Source organism: Callospermophilus lateralis, chromosome 10, assembly GCF_048772815.1.
Source record: "Callospermophilus lateralis isolate mCalLat2 chromosome 10, mCalLat2.hap1, whole genome shotgun sequence".
Lineage (NCBI taxonomy): Eukaryota > Metazoa > Chordata > Mammalia > Rodentia > Sciuridae > Callospermophilus > Callospermophilus lateralis.
Genome location: NC_135314.1, coordinates 54605043 through 54619927, shown reverse-complemented (window position 1 = coordinate 54619927; position 14885 = coordinate 54605043). Strand labels below are relative to the sequence as shown.

The 14885-nt window shown below is 38.7% G+C and overlaps 1 protein-coding gene across 9 annotated transcripts in view; it reads left to right on the top strand.

Annotated features, from left to right (window-relative positions):
• The window catches only part of Kalrn (kalirin RhoGEF kinase), a 627901-nt gene that overhangs the window by 398280 nt on the left and 214736 nt on the right, over nucleotides 1-14885 (top strand). For all 9 annotated transcript variants that reach the window (XM_076867942.2, XM_076867955.2, XM_076867941.2 and 6 more), the window contains 2 exons: nucleotides 9284-9353; nucleotides 11845-11934. In XM_076867942.2, coding sequence (XP_076724057.1) covers nucleotides 9284-9353; nucleotides 11845-11934 — 160 coding nt within the window. The remainder of the gene's footprint in view (nucleotides 1-9283; nucleotides 9354-11844; nucleotides 11935-14885) is intronic.

Below are 14885 nucleotides of genomic sequence, written 5' to 3'. Positions count from 1 at the left end.
TATGACTAATGCCATTCAAGTCATAATTCACTTTTTGCGAAAGTCTCAAGACCAAGAAAAAAAAGTAATATTCTAGATATTATTCCCCCCGCCCCATCACTACTAGAGCCTCCTAGACAAGCAATAGAAATTCTGGATGAAAAAGTATATAGGGAACTTTTTAATGGGAGGACCATGCAATTGTCTTAACACCTATTTATTCTTTAGGAATACAGTACTTCTCTGAAGTAGTCACTTCTTAACTGGAGAACATCGAAGGAGTCTTTTTTAACTCCAATTGTTTCTCTTGTTTCCAGAGTTGCAATTAAGTGTTATCAGAGAAACATACTCTTTCTCATTTCAGCTATGCATCTCAGGTTATCTGCCTCTATTCCAGAGAGAATAGGGGAGAGAGGTGTGAGGGGGGGGGGGCATTAGAAGATTGAGAGAGCAAGGATTGAGATTGATATCACCTGAATAATCTAATTAGCTGAGTCACTAGGAAATTAGCACCTAGACCAAGGACTATATGGTATATATGTAACATATCTCAGCTAGTTAGTATTAATCAATCTAAATCATGTCACTTGGAAAAATGGCATCCAAGTTTAGGTGTGTGAGTTATGGGTGTGTTTGAGTATGTATGATTTGTCTTAAGGACCTTTGACTTTATAGGTATTAAATGGAAAAATTGCCAAGGTTCAAAAATTCTGTAAAGAACAATTCATTATGTAGAATTCAATATCTACAGGCAGTGGTTTTGCCTCTGCCCAGAGTGGAGTGATACTTAGTTTTGTTCCCCCCCCCCCTTCCCATTTACACTACATCTCTTTTCTTTACGACTGAACATAAAGATCATGAAATGTGCCTGCCTACACAGACTTACACCTGTTTCTATTGCATTTTGTAAGCCTTCCTGGAGCACTCAGCCAAAAAAGTGTTCTCCCTAAATAGATTCCCCAAAACCTAACCTATAACTTGTAATTATTTTTTAAAATCATTTCTTTTCACCTTGCCTTGATTATTGAATATGCAGTTTTGGTTGAAACAGCTTTTTACTTTAAATACTAAGAACTTTTCGTTAAATCTGAGCTTTTTCCTTTTTAGTTATTTGGTGACACGGTGGTACATGAGTCTGAACAATAATATTTTAATAAAATCTCTATTGTGAGGTCTCAGAGAGTCCTCTCAATCATCAAATACATAAATCAAGTCCATTTATGGATAAGAAGACTGAGACCCAGAGAAGAGGCAGTGCCTTGCTCAGGGTGTGACACCTCCCTCCCCAGCTCATAAAGATCAAATTCTGTGGGTTTGGTCTCACTTCTGAGCTCTCTCTCCTAACTACTCCCTAGAGCCTCACGGTGGCTGCTAAATGCAGCCAATTTGACTTGCAGCTAAACCAGCTTTTATGTGGATACTCAAATTTGAGGAATGTTTCCACCTATTTCTTCTATGTCAGTCAGGTCCCATGCACCTATAATAAACACCTGAAATAAATATGTTATCATTAAAGACTGGAAAGGAAGGTTAGGGGCCAATAATCAAGTCCAGATGCCCCTCCTGCATGCTCTCTCCCTCTGGACGTGGCGGGAAGCTGTTAGGTTTAGCTTTTGCAATTAGTCACCACACTCCCAGCCTGGTGTTCTGGGCCTGAGGCTGAGGGAGCAGGACCAGAGCTGTGTGAGGCGTGCTTGGCACTCTGGTGAAGCCAAGGTCAGCCAGGAGCGTGAGTGGGGCACAGTAGGGATGAAAACCAGTTTGGAGAAGTGGGATGGGGGGAGATATTCAGGTGAGCAGCTGAACCAGGAATGTGTTTTGATTATCTTCCTAAGGTTTCTTCTTTGGGCTAGACCTTTGGTACCGGTGATGAATCACATCCAGGCTCTGTCTGACCCCTGAGTTCTAAGAACAAGGTACCGTTGATAAAGGAGGAGGTAGGGCAACCATGCAGTTGAAAGAAGTAAAGAAAATGGTCTCGGAGTACAGAGAAAGGCCTCATAAAGGAGGGCATTCACCACTTAAATAATGGGTGGGATCTTTACAGACAGAGATGGCTTCCTTGGTGACAGGACAGTTGAACAAGAGCCCCCAGGGAGAAGAAAAGTGAAGTCTAGTAGGCAAATGAGAGGGGGAGGCAGTTTTTGAGGGAGGCTCAACTCCACCCTGGTCTCATCTGCCAGTTAGCTTATGACTTGTCACTTAGTGTCTGTGAGGCTGAGGAGGAAAGGAGGTGAAGGGTGGATATGTTGTTAGTTAAGAATGGTGTGAGTGGGGGTGGGGGACACAAAGGAAAGGAAGAGGGCTGTCGAGATGGGAAAATGGGGTGAGATGCCTAGACAAATATAAGAGAGCACAGTGAAGCGGGTGTGTGTTCAGGGGGAACGAAGAGATAGAGAAGGATTGGAGGAGGGAAGAAGGGAGGAAAAGAGGAGGGAAGAAATAGTAGGGGGATGGGTTCCTGGGTAGGTTGATTTAGAAAGAGACACAAAACGGGCGTGGTGGCGCACACCTGTAATCCCAGAGGCTCAGGAGGCTGAGACAGGAGGATTGAGAGTTCAAAGCCAGCCTCAGCAACAGTGATGGGCTAAGCAACTCAGACCCTGTCTGTAAATAAAATACAAAATAGGGCTGGGGATGTGGCTTAGTGATCAAGTGCCCCTGAGTTCAATCCTCAGTACCAAAAAAAAAAAAAAAAAAAAGAGAGAGAGAGACAGGGAAGGAATGGAAGAAAGAGAGATGAGTATAGGTCCTAATGCAGTCAGGAGAATGATAAAGGTGGGTTTTTTCAAACATGTTTTATTATTAACCAAAATGAAAAGAAAAAGAAGGGAAAAGAATCATACATTACATCCTGACATACACATGCTTATATACCACATTTAATAAGGGAATTAAATTTTGCAAAAAACTCCTTCACTGTGTGTGATATACTGTGATATTTTCAGTTAAGTTAGGTTCTATTTATTCCTCCTTCTCCTGTTTTTAAATGCTGGTTGTCAACCATAAATTGATTTTGCTATCCCTTGAAACAGTATGTTGACCCACAGCCAAACAGCAATGTGCTGGCTCCACCAGGTGGTGAGAAAAGGCAGTGTAGCTCACAGCCCCAGGGCAGGGGCACCCTGGCTGGGAGAGCAGCTGCCTTTTCCACGCATCTCACACCCATGCTTAAAATACACATTTTCTATGCTTTTCCTCCACTCAAAAGCTCTCTGATATTAGTTTTATACATTTTTACATAAAAATCACAGAACTTCTAGAGATAAAATCTGGAAGAAATGTTTAAACATAATCTAACTCCCTTGTTTTCTAGAACTGGAATTTACAAATAGTTGTGACTTGCCCAAACCAATTAGTGACACAGCCAAAGAATCCAACCGGCATTTTATTCATATTCAGGAGTTGAGGAAAGAGGAGATAGGAAACCTGTTATGATCTTCTTGGGCCCAATCCCACACTCTAAGGGATAACTCTAGGCTTTACACAACCCTTGAGAGCCCTATAAAACTATAGCTGTGGTCTTATTACTGTTGTTTATGTTTTCAGTAAGCTGTCAACCTTGGACTGATAGTGGGGAATATTCAAAGGACGGCAAAGTCTAAATTGGATGAGTCAAAGTAGTATGTTCAATTTGTATGGGTCAAAGTAGTGTGAATTTTAGTTGTACACATAGACTTCTTAGTTGCTTACCAATAACTTAATGGTTATGAATAACATTAAATGTGGGATTTAATTTGTTTATAACATTAAACTTGGTGTCCATATGTACAGATACAAATAAATTTGTATTCATCCGATCACTCAAATTAAATAAACAAGGGAACACTGACTAAACATGCTCAGCAGGTAGCAGTGCAGCAAGTGAATGTGTGTCCCGAGGTTGGGGGCTACAGGGAAGGTGCCCAGCTTGAGCACACCTCTCCCCTCATTCCTGTCCCAGGCTGGAGTTTCTGGCCTGAAATGAAGGGACAGAGCCGAGAAATTCCCATAGCCAGCCTAGCTGATCAAACTGCTCTACCCATTCTGTGAACAATCCAGCACCTCCCTCTGGGATCTTGACCCACCATTAGTTCTGCTTCTCCTCCAATATCTAACCAGAATCTACCCAATCCCTTATGATCCAGATTCTGAATCTGGCTAGTCATTAAAATGTTCTTTAGAATGATCTCTAGCTCCACTTGTATGAATGTAGTAACCCAGCCCTACTTTGATCTGGAGGCAGTGTCCTGGGCTTCCCATAAATAAATGAGCCTTACACACTTTAATAGTTGTGGTGGCTTAACTAGTTGTGGTGGCATTGTTTAGATACTGACATTTTTTAAGTTTTATACATTTTTTTAAGTTTTATTCATTTCTCAGAGAACCCCAGACATTCACCAAAAATTTAACCCACTTTACTCATTCTTCCACAATTCATTACTTATCATTGAAATGGTGAGGGTCAAGGTGTTATTGCAGAACAACTGAGATGGGATGTTACATCAACTGTGGGGAGTGTTGTGAGCAACAAACTTACGTCTGTTGAAAGAAGTGGGATGATTTTAATCAAATGATAATCTGTTATCTTCAGAAGCTTGGAATTAAAAAGCCAGAGGGTTTAATATTCCACTTGCCTACAACTATTACATTGAGATGATAGTGAATGTCTTACCCAGATTTCTAAACCCATATGCCCAGCACAAATAGTTATTCTGATTCTTAGTTCCCCCACCCCACCCCCATCCCCCCACTCAATCATATGGATTGATGCAGGATTTGCCAACTGGACTGGACTCTGGGATCTAGAGCAGTTGTCCCCATATATGATCTGTGACTGAATGCAATAGAATTGTCCAGGAAGGTTTTCTAAACAATGGAGATGCGTTGATATGAAGATACTCATATCCTAACCCTATAGGACAATGCACAGCCAGATGCACCGACCACTAAATAGGATTTTCTGTCCTTTTGTCCCTTGAAACCATATCTGCTTTTCCTCCCCAAAGTGTGCTACCCCATGGTGGCATGCCAAAGTCTTAAAACCAGAGTGCTACACTTGCAAAGAAGCATTATATACTCTGTGTCCTTTCAAGATCTATACTGTACCTCATTATGTTATAAGATTTGGAAGTCCTAAAGAAATCAGCTTAACCCAGCATTTCCCAGACTTAAATAATAGGTGACCTTGGAATCCAACTTTTGCACAGCATCCAATCAAGACTTTCCTAGAATAGGTTTAGGTATAAAGATTCTTTGGGGGAGTGATGTCCTTCACATAGCAACATGGAAAATAGCCTTGATCATCAGAGACAGGTAATTGGGGCTGCGGTTAACCTGCTATAGAGGTTTCAATGGGGGACCTGATAGTGAAAGCCCCCTAGGTATAAGTATTGAAGAGTATAGTGTGGGATGTGTATGTTTACAAAAAAAATATGAGTTAAGATTGAGAAGCACTGATCTTGAAAAACTGTTTATTTCATGCCTACTTCATGCCAGGCTCTGGGTTGGGTTTCTTATCTTCTGTAGATTTAGTAAATCCTCACAACCCCATAGCATTGTTATTTAAAGATGAAGAAAACAATACTTTGGAAGACTCCCTCCCAACTGTGACCAGGTGTGAACACTAGTTCTTTAACTTGTGCTTTGGCAGTGACTACAACTAAGCCCCTCATTGCCTTTTCCTAATGCTGCAAGCCATAAAGATTCTTTTGGGGAGTAATGTACTTCACAAACCAATTCTGGAAAACAGCCTTGATCACCAGAGACTTGTAATTGAGGCTGCACTGAACCTGAATGAACAAACTCTGAAGTAACCCTCACCTTCCACTAGCTTCTACATCCCCCACCCCACTGCACATCTTTAACATTCCTAGAATTTACCTCCCTAGGCCAGATATGCATTCTTCCTGCTATTCTTTCAAAAAATTATTGTTCTTTGTTTATAAAGTAGAAAAGCATCATGCTTTGGTAATTATTTTTTGCACTTCACTATCCTGTGAAGATCCAAATTTAATGAAACCATTAAGTTTACCTCTTGTTTTCAAAAAAAAAAAAAGCCTTAATTTTCCCAAAAAGCATTAGTCATAGAAATCATATACCATGCGTTTAACTCAGTTTATAGCATTTTCATCCCCTTAGAATTTTCAAAGCATCTTCCCATAGATTTTTGCTGCTTACACAAAAAGTCATAATGCTGTTATAATTAAATTGGTCAGATTTATAATAAAATTACTAGCACTTTCTTCATCTGGATCAGTATCACATCCATAGGTATAATTCCCACTGTTTATTTAAATTAACTTAAATGACTGGGTCAGTTGACCTTGGATCATGAGTCAAGAATGAAATTCTAAGTCACCATGGGTGTCTCTGCAACTTCAGGAACAAAACATTTTATATTCTGCATGGGATGTCATGATGCAGGTTGCTTACCATTTCTTTGACCACCCCTAAAGAAAAAGGGCATACCCTTTTGGGAGTACCCTTATAGGAGTCAGAGGACTGGTCAAGAATAATAATTCAATGGAAAAGTAGAGTTTTGCTACAAGCTGAGAGCAACATGCCAGGGGCCTGCAGAGTCTTCCCTTATCCTCTTCCTCTCATTCCAAGCTCTTTTTCTCCTAGGTCCTCCTTTCTCTAAAACACATTTTCTTCCACTAGTTCTATTTTCTCCCACACTTGCCCAGTCATTCCAGCCCCTTCCCCAAGTGCTAATCAGCCCATAATGGCTCAGGGCTGGATTTCTATTCATGTATTCTCTAAGATTTATATTAAAAGCCAAAATGGGAAATAATCATGTAAAGAATATCTCAATTCTTTGTGAAACACTACTTCTGAAAAAATTGTGCATTATATTATTTAGTGTTTCTTGTGGAAAGGGACCATACACAAATATCTTTAGAATATATACATTCTATATATTCCATAGAATATATATATATATATATATATATATATATATATATATATATATATTCTACATATAATTTTATATATATTCCATAGAATATATATATATATATATATATATATATATATATATATATATTCTACATATAATTTTGTGTATATATATATACACACACACACACACACACACACACAAATATATATATTTGTGTGTGTGCATGAATGTTTCCCTTTGGACTTTGAATTAAGTTTGATCCTCAGTTATAACATGCTATAGCACTTTTTCCTATTTTTTTAAGAATTCTTATTAAATAGATATTAAATGTGTCACCTGTAGTCCTTTTAAAAGTAGCAATAAGTATAGCATTTTATTGATTTTAAGCACTATGTATTTTTATTTCTGAAACCCATATTGCATTATAATTTCTTCTGTTCCATGAGTCAATTCAGAATACTCTAAAATGTACACTTCTCAGGAATAGGTGATTATCACCAAATAGATACTGCTGGAAGTCCCCCAAATTTTCTTAATGATTTTTTCTTATTAGTCAAGCAATACTCATTACTTCACTATCATAAAAATCATAGAAAAAAATAAATTGCAGATGGACAAATAAAAATGTCATCTGTGATCCCACCAACCATTATTAACAATTTTGCTTTCAAATAGACGTACCAGATATTTTTTAATTGCACATATTTTAAACTCTAAAAAAAGCATTGTTTTGTGTCACAAAAGGAAGAACACAAGTTTTATGTGTGTGTATATATATATATATATATATATATATATATATATATATATATAATTCATAACCACTTATAATGAATTATAAGAAACTACCAAAATGTGTGGACAGTAGGATCCAGGTAGAGTGAGTTAAAATAAAATTGATTTTTCCTATAATAGAGGTAAGTAGTAGAATAACATGGAACCATGTCATATCTTTTAATTTGATTTTTGAAGTTAGTGCATTCATGTGATTACAAAAGCAAAATTAAAGTGAAAAGTAGACATTGAGAAGTTTCACAGACACTATCTTCCACCCTATTATTTTACATGGTTCCCTGTGGCAAGGACTTTTATTAGTTTCTTGGATTGGAAATAGAATATAATCTGCTTAGATAAAAAGTAATGTAGTATTATGTACATTCTTCTGCACCTTGATTTTTCCATTTAGCTTGTCCTGAAGGTCTCCCATATGAAAACAGAAAGCTTTGTTATTTCTTGTATAGCTATATAGTATTTGGTTCTATGGAGATACCATAGTTTAAATATTTTGTTTTTCATACACTAGATTTGCCATTGTGAACAGTGTTACAATTCATATATCTATGTCACACATGTAGAGTTATAACTTTCTGTGTCTGTTGTTACGTTTCCCAAAGCCTTGTAATTACTTTTTATTTGAAAACTTTGTGTGTATTTCGTTTGTTTTTTGTTTTGTTGTTTTGTGTTTGGTATGAGGTATTGAACTTACTATCTCTACCACTGAGCTACATGCACAGTCCTTTTTATTTTTATTTTTTTACTTTGAAACAGGATCCTGCCAAGTTGCCAAGGCTGGCCTCAAACTTTGCATTCTCCTGAGTCTTTAGGACTACAGTGACTATGGAAGCCATGGTACCTGGCTACCTTGGGGGATTTTTTTAATGGAAATTATATTTCAATAATGCTGACTTGTTAGAACTTAAATTCTCAGAGGCTAAACCAATTATTTAATACATAAATTTGAAGTTCGTGTAATTTGTTCTTTATTGTTTCTTAACATTGAAAGGAGCCATGATGTAGATATCCACATGGCAGATGATTCTGCAGTAATTCAGTTGAGCTTTAGAATATATTGTGACTTTTTCCCCCATTAAATTTCCTTCTAATGATGTCTGTATTAAAAACATTAAGTTGAACTCATGTTTTTTTAGCACAAATTGGTTGTTGGTAGAAGAAGCAAGCCAAGAATTACAAGGCCCCTGAAGGATTGAACTTTTTTTTTTTTTCACTTCATCTCTGGAGTTATGAATGGTATTTCATTTTGTTATTTTTTTACATTTACATTTTAAAAAATATTTATAGTATATTCAGACTACTTGAGTAAAAAATGGAGGCAGAGTTACTCACAAAATGAAAGATCCAACAGAAGTACAATATTTCATTTTTTATGTTCTACCCCAAGAAGTGTGAACCCCTCAGGGAAATAATATTATGTTAAGTAGCGCTAATTCTTAGTAGCTCTAAACATATATTTTAATGAAATTAGTTCCAACATAAAAACTGCATCTCACTACATTATCACTTAGAGAGTCAAACAGCCATGTGTAAATAATTGAGAGGTTACAGCTGGGTTGGCCTTGGTGTAACCCTAACGAGGTCCCCTGTACCAGTATCTCATGCAGCCTTTCTCTCCCCTTGCAGCATCTTCCTCAAAGAGCTGGAGAAATATGAGCAGCTGCCTGAGGACGTGGGACACTGCTTTGTCACCTGGGTAACCACCCAAATTCCCTCTCCCACTGTCTATATTTCCAGGAGTGCACATGGTACCACTGCTCCGTGCCTGACCAGAGGCATGGTATCGCTGCCAGCCTCACACAGGACCAGGGGCTGCAGAGAGAGCATCAGATCATCTGTGAGAAGCACCATCCCTGGGGAGCAGAACTGTCCTCGGGAAAGTCCTTAGACAGCAAGTCCAAGCACCATTTTAAGCTCTCTTTAACAATTTCCTAAAATTGAGAGATCGGGAGGGTGGAACAAGACCACCACCCCACAGCAGCTCAGCCACTAGTTATTTTTTTCAGGATGCAGATTGGGGAACTAGAACTTTCAGAAGCTCCTTAACCACTGGTTACACTTCCTTCCTTAATAGAGGACAGGCTCCTGGGGTGTCCCTCCCAATTTTGTCATACATGACAAATGTCTAGTATCCTCTTTTTTGGTGCTATCATCATGGGCCAAGTCTGTGGCCTGAATGTACCAGGTTCTAAATATATAAACCAAAAAATTAATCTTCATTAACATCCCACTGCACATTTTTCTGTGCTCAGGCTCATGGATATGAGTGCAAAGAACTCCAGGGAAGCTCACTTAGGACAGTGGGTATGACTAACATGAAACTTCTTCCCTAGGGTCAGGAGTTCTACTACATGATAATTACCTGTTTATAACTTGCACTCAAAATGAGCTAATTGCTTTTCAAAATGTCTTTGCAATTCAGAGAGTTCATGCTCTCAAAAGTTCTATGGAGTAGGCAGGCCTGTGATTATATTTTAGATTTTTAAAGTGAGATAGGAGGTTGACGAGCTCACTGGCATGAAATAAGTATTACAGCAGTGCCACAGCTCAAGACTGACTTCCAGACAAGCTTTCTTTTTATAAAATCTTAATGTTTGCTTCCAAGCATACTCTGATTCCTTTGGAAAGTCTCAGACTGCCATCTTATTTTGTCCTAACATATGAGCCAATGCCTGGCTCATATTAATGCTGATAAATAATTTATGATCCCTTGCACAGCCAACATAGAGAAAAAAAAAGAATGATCATTAATTAGAGGAAATTTGGGGCATCTTGTTTCATGCAATTTGCGGATTATCTTTACAATCAACCATAAGTATGATTTATCATTATCTCTCAGGGATGCTGCTTTACCTCCTAGGTAGTATATAGGCCCTAAAATTGGTTTCAGAAAACCTTTGGTGATTGGATAAATTATTCAGTTTCTGCCAAGAATTACTCCAAGGAGATTTTTCTTAAATCTCATAATCCTAGTATCTGAGTGCAGTGCAAGAATGAAGAGTAAAGAGTTGCTTATAATGTACTGTTGCTTTATAATGTACTGAACGGCAATGGTTCAGACCCACAACCCTTGAGTCAGATTGCTCGGGCTCTACCACTTTTTAACTATGGGAATTTAAAGTCACTTAATCAAGCTGTGGTACAGTTTTCTCATCGAATTAAATAATAGAACTCACTGCGTAGGGGTGGCCTGAGTTAATATACATAAAACATACAGAATAGTGAAGTCTGATGAAATGAGCACATATTTAGCCTGTTCTCTCTGGAGAGAATACCTCAAATGTCCAAGTACATGGTGTTTCACCATTGGGGAAAGTACTTAGTGGGCAAAATGCATATACCTTTCCAGTGGAAAGGGTGTGTAACTAACCCAGAAGGTGCTGAGAGAAATAAGAAATGAATTTTCACCCAGCCATGAAGTGACAATCTGTTTAGGAATCATTGTTCAGACCCTGCCCCAAATGGTCACCGTTATTGCCTCTGGGAAGTTGGGAGTGATGGCTTGGTTTTGTTTTTAAACTACCCCCCACCCCAGTATAGACATTTGGGGTATAAGCAGATCTACCTCTGAGATCACACCTCATTTGCATTCTTGAAAAGGGATAGAATTTGTCCTTTCTCTAGATAGGGAACACAATTGTGGGTAATTCAAAAAAAGGTGATGATAATCTCTAAATAATTTCTGTCCAGGGCTGGGGATGTAGCTCAAGCGGTAGCGTGCTCGCCTGACATGCGTGCGGCCCAGGTTCGATCCTCAGCACCACATACAAACAAAGATGTTGTGTCCACTGAAAACTAAAAATTAAATATTAAAAAAATTCTCTCTCTCTCTCTCTCTCTCTCTCTCTCTCTCTTTCTCTCTCTCTCTCTCTCTCTTTCTTTTCAAAAAAATTCTGTCCAGTGTCAGAATACAATATGATACATGAGTCAGTTTTTCTACTTCTTTCTAGCACTAATATTAAACTAAGCTTATTTTCAGCAAGCTTTTTCTCCGTAACAGGAGGAGAAAGCATTCCCAAGTTTGTTAGGGAGCCTGGGCTGGAATGGGTGCAGAACATTTGCCATAGAAAATCCAGGCACCAGTATCTGAGGGTTTAACTGTACAGCCCACACTGGGACCTAAGCCACAGGGGACAGAAGGGAGAAACTGATGAATGCTTATCTATCGTTGTCTTTGTTCTTTTCAGGCAGACAAATTTCAGATGTATGTTACCTACTGTAAAAACAAGCCTGATTCCAACCAGCTTATCTTGGAGCATGCCGGCACCTTCTTTGATGTAAGCTTTGGTTTCCCATTCTGTACCAACTGACAAGCAGGTGGAAATATTTCTCTGATCTGGGATATCGTTAGTTAGCCATCCTCTGTTCTAATTGACACCTCCAAACCTTTATCTCATGGAAAATCATGGAGAAAAGCAAAAACAAAATAGTGTTTGTCTTTTGTTTTATCCCATTCCATCTCAACTACTGTAACTTTGGACAAGGCAAATTTGGCTGTCTGCCTCAACACCATAACTAGCTAGACAAAAGAGGAAGGCTTCTATGATACAGCTGTTGGTTAAAGTGTTTAACTTCTATTTCCATATGCACCTTTCTCAAATACAGTGGTTCTCAAAGTGTTGTCCTTGGGACAGTCTCAACAGCATCACCCAAGTTCTTGTTAGAAATGCAGATTCTTGAATCCCACTCCAGATCTGTTGAGTCAGAAGCTTTGAGTGGGGCCTAATATTCTGAATTTTAAGGATCCATCATGTCCCTGTGTCTTTATGTCACTTATGCCCGATCAAATTTGAGAATCATTTCTTAATGCACTTGTTTCAACTTTAGTTATACACATTGGAATTGCCTGGGGAACTTTGGAAAATATTGTTGGTTCCTGAGCCCCCTACTTAAGATTCTGATATGGTTGGCCTAAATGTAGCCTAGGCTACAATGGGGATTATAAGGCTCTGGTGATAGAAATATGCAGCCAATGTTGAGCCCTTCTGCTGTTGTGGAAGCCAAGATAAGAGGAAGGCTGATAGTCCTTGTCAGAATCTTTGGCTTTGAATAAGAACACAGTCCTATTGGTGGATGATGGAGTACATCTGTTCAGTTGTTGGTGTCCAAAGAGAATGACTTGTTGACTCCATGGTGAACAGAATCAAAGGGTAACTACAAAATTCAAGAGATGAATTAGAAGGAAAGATGAAATTAGGGGGAAAAAGGGAAGTTTAGTGAGAGACAGACTATGGCCATTCTGATAGTTATATCAGAAGTTATAGAAAATTGAAATTCAGAAATTTTAAAAGGCCATCAGTCTATATTTCTGCCTACTTGCTCTCATTTTTCCCATAAATATTAGGATATCTATTATATGCAGGAAGTGTGCTAGGCCCCAGGAAGAGTACAAAGACATTGAAAAATGGTTTTTGTACTCAGTTTTACAAAATAAGCCTTCTCTGGGCATCTTTCTAGGCTGACACTGCTATAGCAAAATTGATTCCAAGAGTATGCTGTTGTTCAGTGAAGGAATGACACTTGATGGGAGAAGCTAGATGAGAAACAGACATGATTTTTTTAAAATGGAGACCTAATATGGAAATGGCCATTGATCTCCAAAATTAGAATTCCTGGGGTAAAACAGAAGAAGCCAAGAAAAGTCTTGTGCTCTGATCATGCCTCCGACACTCTGTGTCCTTATCTTTGCTCACACTGTTTTTCTCTGCCTAGGAAGCGCCAAGCCTCCTGCTCACATGCACGTGCATGTATGTGCTCTAGCTCACGCATTCTGTCTCTCATACACACACAGTTACTCTAGAATTCTATCTTCCAAAGGCCAAAAGCTATTACCTGCACAAATCCTTCCTTCTCTATGCAGGTATTATACTTTCTATCTCTGTTACAGCATTTTCATTGACTTGCCTTTTGGCAAGCCAACAATGTGCCTTTCTGTTATATACCTTCTCTCCACCTGAGCCTCCTGAGACCTGATGGTATGCTTCAGTCATATCTGCACACATCTGAATGCCTGATGCTATATTTCATTTACCTTAGTTCTGTGTTTCTTGAGTCCCTAGTCTCTCTGGTCAATTTTTAGACTTTGGCTGATAAGTCATATCTACCCCGCTCCTCTTCCCAAATTGCCTCACCCCACCTCATTTCTAACCAATGGGAGCCATGCTATTAGTTGGGAAGGCCAGTGGAAGCCAGAAAACCATCAGTTCATCAAATTCGGCCTGGACATGAGGAGAGCAGCAATAAGTCTTTCTGATTTTTCCCTAAGCTTTTCGTTCAGAAAGCATAGTTTTGTAGTTTATTTCCACTTCATTAGAAAGGTTTCTCTAAATTCTACACCTAGAAACCATTTGCTTTGGCTCTCATTCTATAAAAGTGACAAACCCTTTAAAAAGGCCGTTTCTTATCTATTATTATAAAGAGAACATAGAAAATTGAAGTCCTAGAAAGACCCGTATATTCACCTGATCCAGAATTTTGAACCTAAACATGAGAACAACATGGGTTCTCACAGGGTCTGGTGCCCTGTGTTTCCTGAGCCTGCTTCAATTGACCTTGCAGATGGGGGCCACCTCTTCTCTGCTCCACATACAGTCTTCCCAGAGAGGGAAGGGCATCAGCAGTACTGTGAGCACATTGTTGTGGGAACCATGTATTTAAATATCATTGTATTCCCCAAGGGGCACCGGGGCCCCCAGATAAGCCCACAAGTTCATTTGCCCAAAGAGATCAGCATCCTTTAACAAGTCCTCTTTCACCAGCACCTATAGGGAAGAGGCAAATGAGTAAAAAATATCACTACCTTCTTGGGTCATTGGTGGAAAATGGAACAACTTAAGTTTTTAATCCTTCTCATTCCCCTTCCTCTACAACCCCCATAGCAAATCCTTTCTAATCTAGCTTTAAAATATTTCTTTTATTTCTCCCAATGTTTGTTGTTGTTATTGTTGTTTTAAACTAAATGTAGCTTAGGGCAAGCCCACACATTGCACTTCTGGACTTTTTGAAGAATAATAACATTATTGTCATATAACTAACATACCATTCAAATCTCCCATTTAAAATATATAATTCAAAAGTTTTATTATGCTTATAGATATGTGTGACCATCCCTGCAGTAAACTTTAGAGAATTTTAATCACCTCATAAAGTAAGTCTACACCTTGCAGCTATTACCAACACTCCACCATTCACCTGATCCCCTAGTCCTAAGCCATCACTGATCTGTTTT